General features: G+C 53.9%; 1 protein-coding gene across 1 annotated transcript; it reads right to left on the bottom strand.

Annotated features, from left to right (window-relative positions):
- Positions 1 to 2,239: 2,239 nt before the first annotated feature.
- Positions 2,240 to 9,553, bottom strand: LOC311190346 (interferon-induced very large GTPase 1-like; the record flags this gene model as incomplete). The annotated part of the gene is made up of 1 exon (XM_084262242.1): positions 2,240 to 9,553. The coding sequence occupies one exon, from the start codon at positions 9,551 to 9,553 to the stop codon at positions 2,240 to 2,242; it is 7,314 nt and encodes a 2,437-aa protein (XP_084118368.1).
- Between the last annotated feature and the right edge of the window lie 12,404 nt (positions 9,554 to 21,957).

Here is a 21,957-nt window from a genome sequence, read left to right as displayed (position 1 = left end):
CTGGAGTCCCTCCCGGCTATCCCTGGCACTCACTTGCTCAGAGCAGCTGCCTTTGCTCTTCACATCTTTGCTCTTAACGTTGGCCACATGACTGCTGGCTGCAGGAAAGCCTTTCGGTTTTCCTCTGGGACAAAGCAGGTGCAAATGTTTGTGGTGAGAAGGAAAGAGGGTTCTGACTTGATCCTGAAGCAGTTTCTGAGCTGCAGCCTCGAAAAGCCGGAATGAAAACCCAACAGCCTTGGTGACTCTGAAGCAGGGATCCTTTATTGCAGCGCTGGGCACAGGGGGATCGCTCCTCCCAATGTGTGCACCACCTAAAGCCAAATCTCTCCTGATTCTACAGATTAACTCTACGTATTCATTATCATTCCTAAGAAAAGGCAGGGTCATGCAAATGATCTCCAGGAAGTCATTTACATTAACTCCTCCCAGATACAGCATGTGCAGTGACACTCAGGGGGTCTTCTGGTGGTCTTCAGGGATGAAGGCTGGTCGTCTTCCTCTCAGTCAGCTTCTTCCATTTTCCTTCTGCACCTGCTCTTCACTGTGTTCTCCAGAGTCTCCAAACCCCATTCCAGCCTCAAACGAGTCAGGAACCCCTCTTAGCTGAACACAAGACACACTCTGTCTCTTCATTGGTCCTTGGTCCCATTATTTATGCCTTCCCTGTCTTCACTTGCTTTGTCTCCAAGGCTGTTCCACTGGTAGGGGTAAACTTTGTAGCTGCTCCAGCAAAACAACTTCAGTGGCTGTAGCCACAGTCCCCTCACACCCAAACCACCCAAATACTTTCTATTCTCCTTCTATAAAAGCTCTATTAACTAGTTATCTCTTAAGCTACATCTATATAAATGTCTCTGGTATTATGTTGTATCATTCAATCCCTCCTTTTTCATGATCCTTACAGATTATTTTCTAATCTCAAATTATACTATTCTCTTCTAATGATTCTGAAAATGATTTGCCTGTCTCTACTTGAAACCACAGAGAACACTGAATCATCACATAAAGAACTAAATCTAAAATACCAATCACAATAATCAAGGCAAAAATGAGCGTAGCAAAGCTTGGGAGCCAGGAAGTAAGCTTATTCCAAACCTCTTTAAACCTCCACGATGTATCACCTTGAGCTGCTTGGGGAAGAGCTTTTGTTTCCTTCCACACATTATCTAAACCTGTTTGAATTTCCTTCTCTTGGTGTCTCTCTGCACAACAGCTTTGATTTATTGCCGTGCACACCCCTCCTTCCTTGGCAAGCAGCACCTCTAACGCTCTCTGACCCTGTCTCTGGCACTTAAGGAAGAAACCTCTATCTGTAATCCACGGAGAGCATCTCTTGCACCCCTTGGGAATAACTCCAGGCTGGCAGATACATTAACTCCAGGTTGTTCCTGTTCACTCACTGCAAGGCATGGGAGGAACCACCTTGCAAAGCCATGAGAAGCCATTGCCTGTACTACTAGGGGGTTTAGTCCCGTTTTATGTATTGTCCTCCAAGGGGTCCGTAGAATTCCTGGTGGAGGGTGTGAGTGATTGAATATCTGCTCTCCAGGAATCAGGTATCCTAAAGCACATGTTCCACCCCATATATGTGACAATAGTTTCTGAGCCTTTCCATCTCCACACAGCCACCATAATCCTTTAGAAATAGAGTCCAATGAAAAATCTCTTCTTAATCCCTGAAGTACAGGGAGTGGACACCACTTGGAGTGGGAGTGTTTCCACAAGAAGCTTTTCTTTTCCACGGGTCAAAACACAAGTTCAAATTTAGGGCTGTAGAGTTTATATTAAAAACTCCTAATTTTAAGGCACCTGTATCGTTTTTCATTATAATTACCAAACTTGCAGCTCAAGCTGGAGATCGGTCCCATTCTTTAATTTGTTATTAATTAAAGAATGGGACCAAAGAGCTCTAGAGCCACCCCGATTAGCATGTGCCACGGGTGGTCCAAGAGGGGCAGTTCCACGTGTTCCTTGGGAAGTGCTGCACGTATCCAGCAGTCAGGTAAGTCCAAGGCTCATCCAGCAGCCGTGTCAGCTGTACGTAAGCATTGTCTTTCCAGGCAGTGGTGGTTTCAGAGCGATGGCAGGAATAGCACACTTTGTTTCACACAGCTCCCTAAGCGATTAGATACTGCTTTCTTCACACAGCCACTATAACAACAAGAATTTGCAGATAGACTTCTCCTCTGTTCTAAAAGGCAAAGCAGTTGCGTTTCTGCCTTCATATCGACTTGGCCTAAAGCTTCTCCAGTTCATCCAGTGCGTCCTGCTTACTGATATTCTCCCATGAGGCAGGGATTTCTCCTTTGCCTTGAAATTTCCCATCATACAGATTTTCTATGTCTGACCTGAAATGACACACAAACCATTTCCAGTACTTTTGCATGAACGTATCAGGAGTAATCTTCCAATTGGAATAGGGAGGTCCTGCATCCCGGTATCTCTTGTAGGGCATCCATGTGCCTGAATTGATCAGGAATGCACAGTCACTTGCAACCAAACTGGAACAAAAATCAATGACCAGATGGTTTGTGTTATGCCAATGCCCTCCTCTCAAAACCTCCGGACGATGGAAGCGAAGCTGGTGATCTCCATCGTGATTCGGCATGGTGCTTGTGCAAACAGCCCCACAGAAGGGACACTGCTCCAAGCACCCTGCAAACTGCTCGGCCAGGATTGTGTGAGGCTGCTTTTCAAACGAGCTCAGATCAGCACTAGCAAACTCTTCCTTGAGCTTGTCTTTCAGGGGAGTCAGTGCTTCCATCACGGCATTCTTCAGGAACTCTATGTCTGTTATCTCCTGATGCTCAATGCCCTTCAGGTCACTTCTGGGCAGGTTTAGCACCTCTCCAAGAGCGCTGCAAAACTCATCCAGCCAAAGAGAGATTTTGTCATCTCTGTCTTGTCTGTCTTTGACAATGTTGGCTGATGTAAAAACAGCTTTCTGGATGCTCTCATAGTGGTGGTTAAGGGAGTCATCTAAGAACTTCTCCAGCCTCCTGTTCTCATCCAAACAGTACCCACGAACACGCATCTCAATGTAACTCTGCAAAAACTCTCCTGGCTGACTGAGGTACTTCTTGAATTTCTCAAAGTCTTCTTCTTCTGCCAGGTATGTCAGTATGCAAGTTTCCAGAGAGGATCTATTGCCTCTGAAATCTGGGACTTTAGCCTTCATGTCTCGAGCTATGTCAAGAGCTGTCTGCTCATAGACCGCATGGTGAAGAGCTGGACTGATCTTGTCACACAGGAAAACAGCAAATGTGGTGATAGAAGTGGCTCCCTGGCAGGAAATCTGGAAACACTTGAAGAAATCTTCTCTCTTGCTCTCCAGGTAGACAGTCGGATCATTTGCTTTTCTGAATGCCTTGTGCATGGCTTTAAACCTTTCTGCTGCTATTCTGCACAGGAACAGTGACAGATCTATCTGGTAATCTTTATTTAAACTGTATTTTGCATTGGTAGGGACCAAGTTCATACCTTTCTGCACTTCATTTAATATTTCATGAATAAAACTTCGACTGTAATCCCTTTTCTCCTTTTCCTTACTATCAATGTTTGCCATCACACACGCTATGATCTTATCCGTAATATGATTTGTGTGGTTCTTATCAGCAGCATTAAAATTCGCTGGAAAGATTCCCCAGCGTTTTTTCTTCACAACATGTCTCTCAAAGTCAACAGAAAATGTTCTGTGTTTGGGAAATGTCCTGATTCGTTCATGCAAGTTGGGCTCCTTAAAGTGATCTAGAAGGACATCTTCTATTTCCACATCGATATCAACCTCTTCCAGGGGCGGAGCAGTAGAGGAGACATCAGCAATCCAGATTGCCCAGAGAGAAAGGAAGTTGTCTCTCAGTTCTTTTTCACTGAGTCTCTGGCCTTTTAGAGACAGAGCCAGCTCCCGGCTCCTCTTCAGGAGCTCATTTTCATAATCTGACTTCCTTTCATCCAGTTTACTCTGGTTCTTCTTTAGTTCAATGAGATTCTCACACTTCTTTCTCGTTTCCAGAAGAAGAGATTCTTTTAGCTCTTTCAGCTTCCGTTCCGTGCTGGTTTTCCACTGGACCAGTATCTCGCAGTCTTTGTCCTCACTGAAATACTTCTCCAGGGCTTTCATGATGGTGTCGCTTGTCTCTTGCACTTGTTTCTCAAGGGATTCCATGGTGACTTGCTGCAAGTCCCCATTCCGAATTCTATTGTCCAGTTTCATTTGCAAGTCCAAGATGTGACTCCTCAGCTGCCAGCTCCACTGGATAAAGGCAGTTTCCAGTCTCTTGTACACAGCAATCTCCACTGAGTTCTTGAAGCTGAAAATGAAGTTTTCATTCAGCAAAGCATTCCAGAGGTCCCTAATGCGGACACTCAAGCTCGAGAGCCTCAAAATGCTGCCCTGGGACTCCATCTGGGCAGCTTGGAGAATTTTGCTCGTTAGTTCCTGGACATTCTGGCTGTAGGTGGGGTTGGGTGGTGCCATTGGGGGGTTTCCTTCCCACAGGTGAGCAAAGTAATGAATGTGGGTGTTCACGTCAAAGCGGATGACGTCGCTGAAGCAGGAAACGTCACAGAATTCCTGCTGGGCGGCTGTCAAGGTCATTTCATCCAGCTTTTCCTGCAGACGTCGTCGTCCTTCCATGTTCTGTTCCTTGGCGGTTATTTCTCCCACATTCTGGTGCACAAACAGGCAGCTTGGAGACAGATGTACTTGCTTCATCCTCAGGAAAGCCTGCACAGCAATCTGCAGGACATCCTGCATTTCTGAAGGGTTTTCTCCAAAGATGTTGATCAGAGTCATGTTGCCGATGCCAATGACAAAGGTGGCCAGCTCGTTGTCATGATTAAGGGACTGCTTATTGACCATCTCTATGGCACGAAGCCCCTCTGTGTCGACCACAAGCATGTAATCAAAGTGCACATCCTGCTGCAGCTTCTCGTCCACTTTAAGTAGCTGCATAAACGCTCCCCGGGTGCATCTCCCTGAACTGACCTTAAACTGAAGGCCAAACATGGCATTCAACAGGGTTGACTTCCCTGTGCTCTGGATGCCAAGCACTGAAAGAACAAATACTCGTTTGTCCCCCAGCTTCTCAACTAATTTGTCAAAGATTGCTGCAACCCATCGCAACGGTACGTAAGAAGCATCACCATCCATCAGCTCAATGGGATACCCTGAAGCCATCAGATCAGCTGCAATCTCAGGTAGCTTGGCAATACAGTTATCCTTTGAGTTCATTGATTCCAGAGCTTCATAAATCTGCCCTACCTCTCTCAAAACATGCTCAAGGCCAATGGAGGAATCATTGATTTCATCGGAGAGGGCATCTAACCTCCTCAGCAATGTGGGTTTCAGGTTGCTTTGCTCATTGGTTTTCTTTATTGCCAGGATTTGAGACCATAACTGGTGATATTGTCTCTTCAGTTCATCAAGGCGATCGGAGGTCAGGTCATCCATGAAGACCTTCATCCACTGCAGGAAGTATTTCTTGGTATCCACTGGCTGTGTCTGGAGAAAACTGAGGACTGATCTCATCAGCTGATTGAGGGGGAATGCTTTGTCCAGTTGCTTCCTTCTTATTGCCGACTTCTCTGATTCAATTTGACTCCGATGATGCTCGATGCTCTTGTTCCTCTTTTCCTGCAGGCGAGTGAGTTCTTTGTCCTTTTTGCACCATGTGTACCAGAGTTTTCCTTGAAGAGGCAGCAGCTGGGCTTTGATCTCAAACAACTTCTCTTTCTTCAGAAGCTTCACCAGCTCCTTTGCCTTTTCTTTGGCTCTCACACACTCCTGTGTATCTTCATCGACTAAGAACCCGTGCTTGCGAGCGTTGTCCAGGCAGGCATCGAGGCTGAAACGCGTGTGAGACCCTTCCAGGAGATCCCTGATTGTTCTTGTCAGCTCAGCTATCAGTTCTGCCTCATTTCTGTTCTTGATCCCTATTTTAATGTTTTGACTGGATCGGCCAGCTGGAACGTTCTCTTTCTCACTGAACAGACAGACCAAAGGCCTTTGGGACTGCCACAGGTCACGTAAAATTTTCACCCCTTTCTGGTCACTCTGATCAGTCTCGCAGACAAGAACCACGTTCACAGCAGATATCTCCTGTAGAAACTGCAGCTGTTCCTCATGGTCCCGTGCATCTCCGTGCAGGTTACAGAAAGCAACACAGCAGCCAAAGCTGTCGTCGTCGCTACCGCGGGGACAGTACCAGGAGATCTCCACAACACCTTTCATCAGCAGACAGTCTTTGGTGCTGCCTTTGCAGTGTCGGTGGAAAAAGGTGTCGTGTTTTTGTTTGCTCAGCAGGGCATTCAGGATCTGAGACTTGGAAGAGGAGGGAGAACTGCCGATCCGAATGAAGGACACGATGGGTGTCTCTGCCTGGTACACGAGTTTGTTTTTGTAGCTGGTAATCCTGGTCTCCTCTCCTACCTTCTCAGCCCCTTTCCAGCTCTTTTTGATTTGGCTGAGGGCCCAGAGGGGGTACTCTATCTGGGAAGTGCACGGGTTCGGTACCAGCAGAGGTAGTGCAAACTGGCAGAAAGCAAGCTTGGTTGAAATGTACTGTCTCATGAAATCATCGGCACAATGAAAAATTGCCATCTGCAGGTCCATGGGGTGCACGTGACTCTCCTGGGCTGCAGATCCACGGGCTTCTTCCTGCAAATCAGTGAAGAAGTCGTCAAAAGAATCCGAGGCTTCATGCTCTTGCGGTGTGATGTTGGGCACGCGTGCAGGTTCTGGGGTGCTCTTGTCCTTGCAAGTCAGGTACCTCACCCGATAATCCACAGTCAGTAGCTTTTGCAAGAAGTAAAAGGGTAGCTCCTTTTCCCTGCTGGGCTGGCTGTCGTGTAAAGATGTCTTGTAGATGATGTGGAAATCTTCTGTTCCCATCTTTCTTGGGTAGTGACTTTCTAGGCCGAGGCGCTTAAGCAAGTGGAGGAACTCTTGGTTTGCAGTGACCGGGGTTGCTCTGGATTTGCTGCCATCTGATGCGGGTTGGGACCGACTGGGAGGCTCAGTTCCTTGAAAAGTGTCTTCCATGTCCTTGATGATACGGTTTTTCTTCTGAGCGTCACATGTTTCATCCAAGCACCCACTGATGAAGGAATTCAAGTCCCTTTCCAGCATTTCCCAGTCTTTGCAGGCACCGTGCTTCCCAAGGAGAGTTTTTATCTCTGTGGACCATAAGTCTTTCATCTGATCTTCCATGAAAGCTAAACGCTTATTCTTCTGCTCAAAGGACACCTCTTTATATTTGGGTGTTACAGTTAGACCCAGCAGCAGCAGGAAGGCCTGGGCTCTGTAAACATCTTGCTCCTTCAGGCTCAGATACTCCTGATGCCCTGTTTGCATTTCATTTATCATGAAGTTAATTTCTGGGTATCCAAGGAGGTGCTGGAAAGTGTTGCTTTCCACCTGGTAGCCCGTGCTGGTTGTAATTAAGAGCACCAACAGTTCTATGTCTTTCTGGGCCCTTTCCCTGAGAAACTGCAGTAAGGAATAAAGAGCTAGGCTCGTGGTCAAGGAGGCTTTTATCTTTGCTTCATGAATGGCAGATGCAGAGGATTCCGGTGCATAGGTGACTTCCTGGATGTGCTCCTTCATTTGCAGCATCGTCTTGGTGAGATCTTCAAGCTCAGAAATATTGGGAGTTTCGGGAAGCTCATGGTCAGTATGGAAGACCCACTGCATAATGAAGGAAGACCTGGGGAAGTCCTTGACAGAGTAGATATGAGGATCCAGGAGGCTCCTGAACAGAGACTTGATGTAGGTGATGTTTGCTGGGGGTGACCTCGTCCAATACACAACGGTATTGGCCAGGATCTCCTGCAGCGCTTTGTCCGACAGGCACACGCTGATCCAGACACTGTGGTTTTTGGTTCTTTCATTCAGCTCCTGTTTGAGATCTATCAAGGTGAGCAGTTTTCTTTCATCCACCATCGCCTCCCAGGACTTCACTTTCTCCATGAACGCTTTGGCCTCTTCCACCGCACTGAGCAGGTCCTCTCCAAACATGGTGTCGACATGGTGATTCGTCAGCGCTTCATACGCAGCCCTGAGGCTGCTACTCATTTGATAGATGGACTTAAAATCACTGCTGTGATTGGACAGGATTATATCCCACACTGGGATCAGCTGGAAGCCTCGGTCGATAACACACCAGGTTGTGTTATTAGCTACAAGCCCCAGTCTCCACTGAGGAAGAGAATCCGTCTCTGATGGGGCCCCTGTCTTGGTCACGTAGAGCTGAACCTCTGTGTGGGCACTTGTTCCATCTCTTGCCTGAGAAGAAGCTGATGAGCTGGATTTGGAAACATCCACGCCCACTCCAGCGCTGACAATGAAGCTGCTGAAGCTGGCCCTGACGTAGCTGTTCAGCGCTTCCGATGCCTGACGCGTCATCTCTTCCCGCTGCTCAGCTCTGAATCCTTCCATAGATGCTTTCCACCAGAAGATCCCCCCAAAGTGGAGGGGACCCTGGTTTGCGTGGGACCCGAACCTGCTGAAGAAGCTGCCACACCTGCTCTTCAGCATGTTGGGCCTGTCTGCTTCCGGGGTGATGCTCAGAAGCTGCTCGAGCTCTTGCAGCTCCCGCAGGGCGACATCCGAGAGGCGAAGCTGATGCTTTTGGAAGTAGCAGGAGGCCAGAGGGATGTACTGGTACTTGGTGGTGCAAATGTAGCTCTTCTCAGAGCGGGACTGGTGGGTGTCCTGTGACTTTGAGGATTTGCTGTGATCTACACCAGCTTCAGCATTAAACCCCCAGAACCCAGCCTTGGCAGAAACGCTGATGCTGAAGCCCAGCTGCTCCATGGACTTGGTGAAAGTGGCTTCTGCTTCCGAGGAGGAGAACTCCTTCCTCTCAAGCAGCGACCCTTGCTCTGGACCAGCGAGCTTCAATCCGTCGGGCACCCTGATGAGCTGGTCTCGCTTTGCCAGCACATCCTCCATGTTGCTGGTTCTGTAAATGCCTTGCAGGGCCAGCCCCCCCGACGCCCGCCTCAGGACCTCTGTGTCAGGGACATTCTCACCTTTGCCCACTGAGGACTCCTGCTGCTCCAGCTGCTTCTGGATGCTCTCCAGCACCTGCGCCAAGGGCTTCTCCGGTGGGGCCCAGTACTCTTTGGGAATCTCCATGGCTTGCCACAGAGCCTCCTCTTTCTGTTTTACAGCGTCATCGCTGTGCTTGTGGCTGTTGTGCATGGCTTTCAGCTCCTCCAGGATGCGCTTGGCCTCTTCTTGTCTCTGCTTTGCCATCTCCAAGCGCTTCTTCTGCAGCTCCTCCAAACTTTCTTTGGTGTCTGTTAGTTTCAGGAGTTTTCGGAGCGCCTTTGTTTCCCAGGAGTGCTGTACTTTGCACTCCAGCTTAAGGTAGTCTTCATATTGCAGATGTTTTAGGGCTTCTGTGGACCTGACTCCCAGTACCTCAGACAGTGTGGGGAGCCAGTATCTAGCATCCAGTCCTTCCTTCTCACATGCTTCTGCCAGTAGTTTTTTAGCAAGATTGCCCTTTTCATCATCCTCTGGCATGTCTGCCTGTGAATCCATGGCTGTGGAAGACAAAACCAGACGTTATTTCATAGAGTCATAATTCATAGAATTTTGTTCAACATCTTTATCAATGACCTGGATGAAGGGATTGGATGCTCCCTTCAGTTAGTTTGCAGATGACACTAAACCGGGAGGAAGTGTTGATCTGCCTGAGGGTAGGGAGGCTCTTCAGAGGGATCTGAACAGGCTGGACCGATGGGCTGAGACCAACGGGATGAAGTTTAGCAAGGCCAAGTGCAGAGTGCTGCACATGGGACATGACAACCCCATGCACAGGTCGTGAATCTCTGTCTGGCACGTGGACATGCCCACTGCTTTCCCATTTGCCTTGAAGCTGAGTGTGTACCCCAGAGACAACACCACACAACACACAGTGATGTGGCCATGCAACCTGCTGTGGACAAGGCAATGCCATCAACAGCATCCACGTATACCCAACAGGACTCATAAATCCATGAGCACTGACAGTTGTGGGCATCCTCAGATCCCTTGAGCACCAGCACAGACCCTCCATCCATTCAACACCCCTGCCTGCATCCTGCACCCTCTTACCAGCCCCACGGCTCTCCTCTTGCTGGCTGGTCCAGCTTGGTGCTCACCAGCACACAGAGGCACACGCTCACACGCTATCTCGAGAGCACCTGATTCAATGGAATGTAACAATGCTGAGTAGATTGATGTAGATGTAACTTAGGAGACAATTAACATAACTTTAAAATAAGAATTTGCAAGTTTTAAGAAGAGGTTTGTTTTGGATTTTAGTAGAATGTGGCTGCACCCATATGAGCTGTTCCGTGTGAGCAGCTACAAAATTCATCCATAACAGCGGAACAGCCTTGAATATAAAGATGTGAAGAGAGGAGAGTCATAAAGAATGAGACCAACAACCAGTGAGGAGACAGAGTGTATCTTGTTTTCAGCAAGACTCGTTTGTGCAGGGATGCATTTTTGAGCGCAGGAATGGGTTTTAGAAACTATGGAGAAAACTGTAAGGACCATGTGCTGAGAGGAAGTTGGGTACCAAAGAGATTTGTTCAGTGCACAGAACTCCCCCATGCATGCAGGTTTTGTCCCACCAACCACCCAAGGCCCTTACCAGTACAGGTATTGATCCCAGGTGCTTGGGGCTGGGCTCTCAGACCCTTTCAGAGCCTTTAGCATCAGCTTTTCCAGTGAAGATTTAGACAATATGCTCGACATGTGGGATCTGATGTGTCTCACCTCACAGCAGATGCTCCTCTTGGTCAGATGCTCGACTTGCCAGACGACACAGGCAGCCCAGGGCCCCAGCTCAGCCGAGACAACAGGCCTGGAGTGTTAAGAAAAAGACAAGGACCACCTCAAGAGATCAGGAGGAGAAACACCAGGAATGAAAAGCCCAGAATCCTAAAGGATGACCAAACAGTCAGGAGATGGCAACCCACTGACATGGAGGAGCCATTCCAGGGAGCAGTGGAGCCTGTCCTGCTGCACACCGGGTAAGGGTCCCACTTTTGGGATAGCACGTCTCCACCAGTGATGATCCCACAGCCAGCAAAGACTCCTCCGGGCCTGTTTTGGGTGGTGACCAGCCCAGGGGGTTCCCCTGAGACCTAAACCCACATACCCATGGTGTATGGTAGCCCAGGGACAGTTTCCAAAGTCCCAAACTCCTGCACACAGCAGAGGGTGCCCAGAAGGTGCCTCAGGTCAGGACTGTAGTGTCTGTACCCCATAACGCCATCCTGGGGAGGAAGGCCAAGCCCAGCCATGAAGTCAAAGTTCAATCTGACTGATTTTTAAAGGATCCTCCAGAACAGGGATCCTCCCTCAGGACCCAACTGGTGACACAATGATGCTTTAATTGTTGCAAAATCAGGCTTATACTGAGCCAAGGACCTTTCAGCACTCTGCACCCTGTCAGGGAGGAGGTGCCCAAGGAGCTGGGAGGGGACACATCAAGGATAGAAAATGCACACTTGCTGAGGGCTGTTCCAGGCCTCTGGCTGAGGGATACCCCATACCGATGGCTGAGGGACACCCCATACCACGGACCCACAGATATCCCATGCCACTGGCCAAGGGATATCCCACACCACACAGCATCACGCTCCCTATAGAGCTGGGCAGACTGGCAGGGGCTGGTTCAGCTGCCGCTGAGTTACCCCACGCCAGGGTTGAACCGCGCCAATCGCACAACCGCTGCTGAGGGTGAAGCTGAAGCCCCCGAAGGGAGGGAGAGAAACACGGCGGGGGGTGGCTCCCACCAGCAGCTCAGCCCCCACAGCAGCTCGTGCTCTCCTGCCAGTGGGACGGGGTGGAGAAGTGGAAAAGCAGAAGCCAGAAGAACTCCTGGGTGGAGATGAGGAGAGTTTAGCGAGCACAGGAGAGCTGTGTGCTCACACAGCACAGTGGGCTGTTCATTCCCTCCTTCCCATCGCTGGGCAGATGCCCAACTGACAACATCGCAGCCATCAACATCTCCCCTTCCTCCTCCTTCCACCCAGCTTTGATTGCACAGCATGACGACATGATCCCTGCCCGCCACCATCTCCCTGGGGGGATGCAGGTGGGGTGCCTGTCCTCCCCGATGTCACCTGGCCTGTGCCCCCCAGGCCCCCAGCAGAAGGGGGCTGCTGAGCAAGGCGCCAAGGCGGGGGCTGCAGTGAGGCCCCACTGCCCATCCCGATGCCACATGCATGTGCAGAGCCCGGCACACCTAGGAGCTGGGATCAGTCCCAGCTTGCCTGTGCCCTCTGCCTCCAGGAGCCCCAGGGGAGCCACCTGCACAGCCCAGCTTCCCCACCCAGCTGGGACCCCCTTCTGCAGCCTGACCCCCTCCTCCCCCCTGCCTCACGCCTCCCCCCGGCTCGGTGCTGACTCTGAGAGAGCGAAAGAATCCTTTGCCCCAGCCCCGGATCTGCAGCACAGCCCGTGCACACCCCGACAGCCCGGCATCTCCCCACAAACAGCTCTGGGCTCTGAGGGACCCCCGGGTGTCGCCGGGGGCCGAGAGCCAGAGCCTGGGTCAGGGGAGAGCGGAGCCGGGCTCCATCCGCCCCGAGAGCCAGTGAGGGAGCTCTGCCAGAGCTCCTCCACCTGCCCTCCAGGTTTGCTGCCGCCAGCCCACCCCAGTGCCCCCCAGCACCTTCCCCACGCACCTCAGTGCAGGACCCACCAGAGCAGCTTCGCCGATGGTCCCGTCGGGGATGCGGGAAAGGCAGCGGCAGAGCTGGTGGGAGGAGCAGGATGAGCCTCAGGGATAAGTTATGCCTGGACCTGCCACAGCCCTGCCTTGCTGGCGTGTAGGGACCTGAGCACCTCCTGCACCACCCTCAGCACCCATCGGCTCCCGGGACCCTGGGCAGGGGTTACATCACAGTGGGGCACTGCTGTGGAGGGCAGCAGTAAAGCACATTCCCTCAGCCCCTCAGTCTCAGTCCTCCACGGGGTCACAACCCCGGCTCCTCTCCAACCCGTAGCAAACCTGCTCTGGCACAAATCTCTCCCTCACTCATCTCTGTGTCTCTGTCTCTCTCCACAGGCTGCAAGTGCTGGCAGGGGTTTGCTCCAACATTGATCACAGCATCTTCTGTGGGGCTTCACCTGCTCCAGCGAAGAGCCTCTCCACGGGCTGTAGGTGGGGTCTCAGCCTTTTCCAGGGGCTGCTGGGGCATCTTCTTCTGCCACACCTGGGGTGCCTCCTCCCCACCCTTCCCTGGCCTTGGTGCCTCCACAGCTCCTCACATCTTCTCACTCCCTTCTCCAGTGGAAAAATGCAGCTGCTTGTAGGTTTTCTTCTCCAAAATGTGATTCCCAGAGGCACTGTGACCATTCTGATGGGCTCAACCTTGGTCAGCAGCAACTCTGGCCTTGAATTGCCCAATGTTTACTCTCGGGGGCCTGCAGAGAGCTTCTAGCAGCTTCTTCCAGCAGCCATCTCTGCAGCCCCTGTTCTCTACCAGTACCCAGCTACGCAAAACTGCGTCAGGGGGCGATCTAATTGTTCTGCCAACCACTTTTCCTTTTCAGTGTCTATTGGTGGCACCGGTTCTAAAGCAGAACCTGGAATTCAAGCTCCTTCTGTGCTGGAGTCCCTCATGGCTCAAAAGTTTGTGGTGAGACGGGAAGAGGGTTCTGACTTGATCCTGAAGCAGTTTCTGAGCTGCAGCCTCGAAAAGCCGGAATCAAAACCCAACAGCCTTGGTGACTCTGAAGCAGGGATCCTTTATTGCAGCGCTGGGCACAGGGGGGATCGCTCCTCCCAATGTGTGCACCACCTAAAGCCAAATCTCTCCTGATTCTACAGATTAACTCTACGTATTCATTATCATTCCTAAGAAAAGGCAGGGTCATGCAAATGATCTCCAGGAAGTCATTTACATTAACTCCTCCCAGATACAGCATGTGCAGTGACACTCAGGGGGTCTTCTGGTGGTCTTCAGGGATGAAGGCTGGTCGTCTTCCTCTCAGTCAGCTTCTTCCATTTTCCTTCTGCACCTGCTCTTCACCATGTTCTCCAGAGTCTCCAAACCCCATTCCTGCTCAAACATGTCAGGAGCCCCTTTTAGCTGAAAACAAGACACACTCTGTCTCTTCATTGGTCCTTGGTCCCATTATTTATGCCTTCCCTGTCCTCTCTTGCTTTGTCTCCAAGGCTGTTCCACTGGTAGGGGTAAACTTTGTAGCTGCTCCAGCAAAACAACTTCAGTGGCTGTAGCCACAGTCCCCTCACACCCAAACCACCCAAATACTTTCTATTCTCCTTCTATAAAAGCTCTATTAACTAATTGTCTCTTAAACTACATCTATATCAATCTCTCTGGCATTATTGTGTACCATTCTATCAATCCCTCACTTTTAATTGTCCTTACAAATTCTTTTCTAATCTCAAATTATACTATTCTCTTTTTATGATTCTGAAAATGATTTGCCTGTCTCTACTTGAAACCACAGAGCACACTGAATCATCACATAAAGAACTAAATCTAAAATACCAATCACAATAATCAAGGCAAAAATGAGCGTAGCAAAGCTTGGGAGCCAGGAAGTAAGCTTATTCCAAACCTCTTTAAACCTCCACGATGTATCACCTTGAGCTGCTTGGGGAAGAGCTTTTGTTTCCTTCCACACATTATCTAAACCTGTTTGAATTTCCTTCTCTTGGTGTCTCTCTGCACAACAGCTTTGATTTATTGCCGTGCACACCCCTCCTTCCTTGGCAAGCAGCACCTCTAACGCTCTCTGACCCTGTCTCTGGCACTTAAGGAAGAAACCTCTATCTGTAATCCACGGAGAGCATCTCTTGCACCCCTTGGGAATAACTCCAGGCTGGCAGATACATTAACTCCAGGTTGTTCCTGTTCACCCACTGGAAGGCATGGGAGGAACCACCTTGCAAAGCCATGAGAAGCCATTGCCTGTACTACTAGGGGGTTTAGTCCTGTTTTATGTATTGTCCTCCAAGGGGTCTGTAGAATTCCTGGTGGAGGGTGTGAGTGATTGAATATCTGCTCTCCAGGAATCAGGTATCCTCAAGTACATGTTCCACCCCATATATGTGGAACTAGTCAAAACACAAGTTCCAATTTGGGGCTGTACAACTTACATTAAAATCTCCTCATTTTAAGGCACCTGTATCGTTTTTCATTATAATTACCAAACTTGGCAGCTCAAGCTGGAGATTGGTCCCATTCTTTGTTATTAATTAAAGAATGGGACCAAAGAGCTCTAGAGCCACCCCGATTAGCATGTGCCACGGGTGGTCCAAGAGGGGCAGTTCCACGTGTTCCTTGGGAAGTGCTGCACGTATCCAGCAGTCAGGTAAGTCCAAGGCTCGTCCAGCAGCCGTGTCAGCTGTACGTAAGCATTGTCTTTCCAGGCAGTGGTGGTTTCAGAGCAATGGCAGGAATAGCACACTTTGTTTGTAGTGTCTGTACACCATAACAACATCCTGGGGAGGAAGGCCAAGCCCAGCCATGAAGTCAAAGTTCAATCTGACTGATTTTTAAAGGATCCTCCAGAACAGGGATCCTCCCCCAGGACCCAACTGGGGTGCTGGGACAGAGTTCATTTCCTTCTTCACAGCAGTTGTGGTTGGGATTTAGGGCAGGAATAACATTGGTGACACACTGATGCTTTAGTTGTTGCTCAGTCAGGCTTATACTGAGCCAAGGACGTTTCAGGTCCCTGTGCCCTGCACAGGAGCTGGGAGGCGACACGGCCTGGATGAACGATGCCCACTGGCTGAGGGACATCCCACACCTCTGGCTGAGGGATACCCCATACCTCTGACCGAGGGTCACATACTCCCTCCACAGGGGTGTTGGAAGAGACCTCCAGAGTTCCTCAGGTCCAACCCACCTTTCAAATGCTCCTGGACAACCCCCGCTTCAACCAGAGGAAAGCTCTTCATTTCCCAAACTCTCTTTCTTCCATGGTCTGGGAGTCTTTGAAGTGAAGACTGAAGCAAAGAAGGTGTTCAGTATCTCCACCTTCTCAGCATCCTCCATCACCAGGACGCCCACCTTGTTCAGCAGGGAACCCATATTATCCCTGGTCATCCTCTTACTATTCACATACCTAAAAACCCCTTTTTTATTATCCCTCTTGTCCCTTGCCAGTTTCATTTCCAGGGGGGCTTTAGCCTTCCTAGTCGCATCCCTGCAGGCCCTGACAACATTCCTATATTCTTCCCGGGTGCTCAGACCCTCTTTCCACAATTCATGGACCTTCTGCTTCCCTTTGAGTTTGCCCATGAGCTCCCTGCTCATCCACACAGGTCTTCTGCCACCCTGTCCTGGTTTCTTACTCAAAGGGATGCACCGACCCTGGGCTTGGAAGAAGCGCTGTCTAAATGCCACCCAGCTCTCACAGGCTCCCTCCCCTCCTAACAGCGTAGCCCAGGAGAAAGCTCCTGTTAGGTCACAGAAGGGATCAGAGTTTGCCCTCCTAAAGTTCAGGGTCCTGATCCCACTCTTTGCCAGGCCCACATTCCTCGAGATCACAGACTCAATCAGGGCATGGTCACTGCAGCCCAGGCTGTCTCCAGTCTTAACACCCTGAATGACCTCCCCATGGTGGTGAGCACCAGGTCCAGCACCACATCGCCTCTGCTCGGGCTGTCCAATAGCTGAACCAGAACGTTGCTATCCATGGACTCCAGGAGCCTCCTGGACCTCTTGCAGCTCACCATGTGGTTTTCCCAGCAGATATCCAGGTGTTTAAAGTCCCCCATCAGGATGAATGCCTGCAAACTGGATGCCTCCTGCAGCTGAAGGAGGAAGGCCTCATCAGCAGTGTCTCCTTGATCAGGTGGCCTGTAGACCACCTATCACCAGCTGTCCTTTATTAGTCCCATCCCTAATTCTGACCCACAGGCTCTCAACCCCCTCCCAACCACTTCTCAGAGAGAGCTCCTCACAGTCTACCCACCTTTTAACACAGAGGGCAACTCCCCCACCCTTCCTTCCTAGCCTATCCCTTCCAAAAAGGCGACACCCTTCTACAGGGGTGTTCCAGCTGGGGGAACCATCCCACCATGTTTCTGGGATTGCAGCTGGATCATCATTTTCCAGTGACATCACAGTTTCCAACTCCTCCAGCTTGTTACCCGTGCTGTGCACGTTGGGGTAAAGACACTGCAGCTGGGCTTTCTGACTCACCACCTTTTTTGAGGAGCCCTCCCTCAAACCTCTGGGAGGAATCTGAAGTTTTCCCCCATTGTTTCCTGGAGGAACATTAGAAGGTTCCGGAAGGGGGGTCAGCAATACTACCTTCTCTGAGGAGTCCCCAGAAGTTCCTATGGGACACTTCAGAGGGATTTCCCTACAATCTTGTAGAATTTCAGCATCCTCAGGCCCTTCTTGATCTCATTGAATTTTACCCTCTCTCCTCTTTCAATCTAGTACAAAGCCAGAGGCCACTTGCTCTCCCTAACAAGCCTCATTATATCCCCTTCCCCCTTCCTACCTGGTGTAAAGCCCTGTCAATGAGGCCTGCCAGCTCTTGTCCCCCTTGGAGACAGGTGACACCCGTCCACAGCCATCAGGCCAGCTGCTCCCAGCCCACAGAGGCGGAATCGCCGCCAGCAGCCGCTGTCAGGATCAGGCCCAGGCACTCCCTGCAGCCAGAGACTTGCACAGCCACACTCCCTGCAGGCCCCCGGCCTGGGTCACCTCACTCTCGCTGGGCCCAGCCCTCTGCCTGGCGCAGCCCATGGGCATCTGCGGCCTCAGAGGCTGCCGGCAGGTGGGACAGTTCCCCGGCTGAGGAGAGACACAACCGGCCTGCCCGGCCGGACGAGCTGCAGTGCCAGCAGTGCCCATGCCCTGGCCTCCCCTCTCTGTGTCCCATGGGCAGCCACAGGCCCCGGCCCTCCCTGAGGCTTCTGCAAGGCCAAGGGCGGTGCTGGGGCCGCTGTTGCCCTGGCAACAAGAGAGCTACTGAGTGCTGCAGGGTCACTCTAGGATACCCCACACCACTGGACGAGGGATACCCCGTACTGCTGGCCTAGGGGTATCCCATCCCGCTGAGCAAGGGATACCCCACACCACACAGCATCACTCTCCCTATAGAGCTGGGCGGACTGGTGGGCGCTTGGTCAGCAACGACTCCGGCCTGGAGCCGGCTGGTGTTTGCTCTGTGGGGGCTGCAGAGAGCTGCTGGCTGCTCCTTGCAGAATGTAAAAGAGCCAGGGCTGCCTCCTCTTCCCAAGCCCTTGGAGACAGGCGGCAGCCCTGCGTGCCCGAAGCGCGCCAGCACCACGCCGCTCCCATTGTGGAGTATTGGGAGTGTGTAAGCAAGGAGCCAGGGAGGGCAGGAGTTCCCAAAACAGCCCCTGAAGCGCGGGGGGGATGGCTCGGGGGGGCAGAGGGGGGACTCTCGAAGCCTTCCTGCCAATGCCTGTCTGCCTTTCCCCTGGGACACCGCCGGTGCCGTCTCAATCGGGCTCCAGGGAATCGCGTCTCCGGAGCAGCGGGTCAGGGAGCGGCGCCGCCACGTAACCTTTGCCAGACGCCGGGCTGCATCACCCCCGCGTCAGGCACCCGCACCCGCGGCACCCACAGCCCCGGCACACGCAGTTAGTGGGACCCTCCCTGTGCCCACGGAGCAGCCACACACCCGCTGGGCACAACAGCCAGGGTGGGAGAGACACCCCCCCACCACCAGCCACTCTGGGGTGGTACCCTCACCCCCCTGAGTGCACCCCAAGGGCCTTTCCAGTCCCCTCCCCGCAGCCACGAGGTCCCTTTGATGAGCAAGCAGGTGCAGGGCTACAGCACTACCAAGCCCTTGGGGTGATGCTGTGTCCCCCCAGCAGCCCCTCCATCGTCACCTCTGCACCTCACCCCCATGACACCCTCGGGAGTCGATATGCGGCTGCTTCAGGGGGTGCCAAAGCGGGTCCCACCTCCTGGACACCCTCCCTCTTTGGGGGACCCACAGGATCTGGCCAGAGTCCCCCCAGTCTCGCAGACCACATGAGACTGCGGGTGCTGCAGAAGGGCAGGAGCACTCCCCCCACCCCAAACTGCCTGCCTGGGGCCTCGGGCCCTGGGGACAGACCCTACCCTGCAGCTCACAGCTACTCAGGTGTCTGGCACTGGGCCGGCCACTTTCACAAAAGTTTAGGGCCAGGGAGAAGAGCCGCAGCCTCCCCCACCCCAGGAGGGGTCTGTGGGCTTGGGCATCCAGCCCTGGCTGGTGTTTGGGACTGAGGACCCCCAGCCATCACCAGGAAGGTGTTTATTGAGGTCAGCTCCTTCCAGCCCCGTGCACCGACGTGACGCGTTTCCCCAGCGCAGCATCTCAGGAAGCCGTCACCCCCCGCCACCGGCCAGCCCCTCTGCCCCACGGGTGGACAGACAGACAGACAGACAGGATGCCTGTGCCCTGGCACCAGAGGGTCATTCCTGGGGCTGAGGTGCCCCACGGCTGCAGCAGGATCCTGGGGGGCTGCAGGGCTCCTCACAGCTTGCCAGAGCCGGGGGACCCCGTGGGAGCCAGCGGGCCAGTCAAGTGCAGTGGCATGAGGGATGGTCACCCTCAGCTTGTGCTACCCAGGGCCCGGCAGCCACCTCTCCCTGCCCCTCCATGAGGTTTGGGCTTCTCTGGGGGCACACGGTGAGCTGGGGGCTCCCTCCAGCATCACTCCTGGCTCAGCTGCTCGATTCCAGCTGCTTCTTTTTCCTCCAGTGGCATCATCCGTCTGTCCGCGGTCTCCAGGACATCCACGGGGACGTCACCGTCACACTGGGGAGAGAGGCGATGGTGACAACATGGGGGGGACCAGCCCACACCCCCACCCCACCCTGGCATCATCACCCCACCCTCAACCCACAGCCCTGGCGCAGGGGACACTCACCCCCAACGATGCTCAGCAGCTCCCCCAGCTCCTGCTGCAGCCGCAGCCGCAGCAGGTCCCGCAGCAGGTCCCGGCGTCGGCTCCGCGGGGTCACCCCCATGCGCCGCAGGGTCCCCTCCGTCAGCCGCAGCAGGACGCGGCCCGACACGGCGTGTTCCCTCGCCAGCTCCGCCAGCTCCGCGGCCCCGGCCCGCGCAGCCAGCCAGGCCCCCACCTCCGCCACCGTCCACTGCCCCGCCGGATGCTGCTCCCACCGGGGCCCCCCTGGCACCTGCGGCGGGAGGAGAGGGGGCAGTTGGGGTGGCCCCTCGTCGCCCAGCCTGTCCCTCCAGCCCCACGAAAGCCCCAGGCTCCGGCTCCTCCGTGCCACCCTTCCCCCTGCCCAGCCTGTAGGTGACCCTGGGTCCCATCCCGGCCACACTGACAGCAGTCACTGGACCCACATCCTCATCCTCTGCCCGTTGGGGTCCCCCAGGGCCCAGCCTGTTGCCCGTGGGGTGTCTGCAGCCCCCCGCGCCCCTGCCCACACTCACCTCAGCTGCTGGGCATCCCTGCTCCGGCGGTGCCTCGGCCCCATCCTGCGCCCCCACATCCATGCGGGACACGGTGCGGGGTCAGCTCCAGCTCTCTGCAACGGGGCGTCATCACCCAGGGTGCCACAGCCCCCCCTGACACCCCACCAGCCAGACATCCCCAGCCCCTGCCACAACAGAGCTCCCCACACCGTGGTCCCTGCCCGCCACCATCTCCCTGGGGGGATGCAGGTGGGGTGCCTGTCCTCCCCGATGCCACCTGGCCTGTGCCCCCCAGGCCCCCAGCAGAAGGGGGCTGCTGAGCAGGGCGCCAAGGCGGGGGCTGCAGTGAGGCCCCCGCTGCCCATCCCGATGCCACATGCGTGTGCAGAGCCCGGCACACCCAGGAGCTGGGATCAGCCCCAGCTTGCCTGTGCCCTCTGCCTCCAGGAGCCCCAGGGGAGCCACCCGCACAGCCCAGCCTCCCCACCCAGCTGGGACCCCCTTCTGCAGCCCGACCCCCTCCTCCCCCCTGCCTCACGCCTCCCCCCGGCTCGGTGCTGACTCTGAGAGAGCGAAAGAATCCTTTGCCCCAGCCCCGGATCTGCAGCACAGCCCGTGCACACCCCGACAGCCCGGCATCTCCCCACAAACAGCTCCGGGCTCTGAGGGACCCCCGGGTGTCGCCGGGGGCCGAGAGCCAGAGCCTGGGTCAGGGGAGAGCAGAGCTGGGCTCCATCCGCCCCGAGAGCCAGTGAGGGAGCTCTGCCAGAGCTCCTCCACCTGCCCTCCAGGTTTGCTGCCGCCAGCCCACCCCAGTGCCCCCCAGCACCTTCCCCACGCACCCCAGTGCAGGACCCACCAGAGCAGCTTCGCCCACACCGAGGGTCCCGCCGTGGACGTAGCACAGGCAGCGGCAGAGCTGGTGGGAGGAGCAGGATGAGCCCCACAGATGAGTCACGTCCGGACCTGCCACAGCCCTGCCTTGCTGGCGTGTAGGGAGCTGAGCACCTCCTGCGCCGCCCTCAGCACCCATCGGCCCCCGGGACCCTGGGCAGGGGTTAAACCCCCCCAGTAACCACCAAAACGCTCCGGCACAGCACAGGACGGGCCCACGGGGCTGCCAGCGCTGCCCCAGGACACCAGCACCGTGCTGGCTCTGGAGCCAGGGAAACACTTCACACCGCAGCGGCTCTCCCACGGCACCAGCATCTTCCCAGCTCCACACACGCCAGCGCCAAGCAGGGCACAAGCTCATCCACAGCCTGTCCCCCCGAGAGCCCCCCAGGGGGTTTGGGGGGGCTCGTAGCCCCAGGCAGCAACACGAGCGGCTCCTCCATCCTGGGTGAAGATCCCTGAGCTCATGGCACACAGCGAGCCGGGATGATGGGACACCAGCGCGCTGGGAGTAGTAACGTTGCGCAAGGTTTCCACCCCAGAGTAAACAAGGCGTGCCTGCTGTCCCACCCACCTGTTCGCTCTGTGGGGTTTATCTCCAGCCCCACAGTCTTGATTCCAGCCCCGAGTGATTCCAGCTCCTTTCC

This window comes from Gallinula chloropus, assembly GCF_964237585.1.
Source record: "Gallinula chloropus genome assembly, chromosome: 3".
Classification (NCBI taxonomy): Eukaryota; Metazoa; Chordata; class Aves; order Gruiformes; family Rallidae; genus Gallinula; species Gallinula chloropus.
The sequence above is the reverse complement of the archived record's forward strand: the minus strand, read 5'-3'. Positions and strand labels throughout refer to the sequence as shown.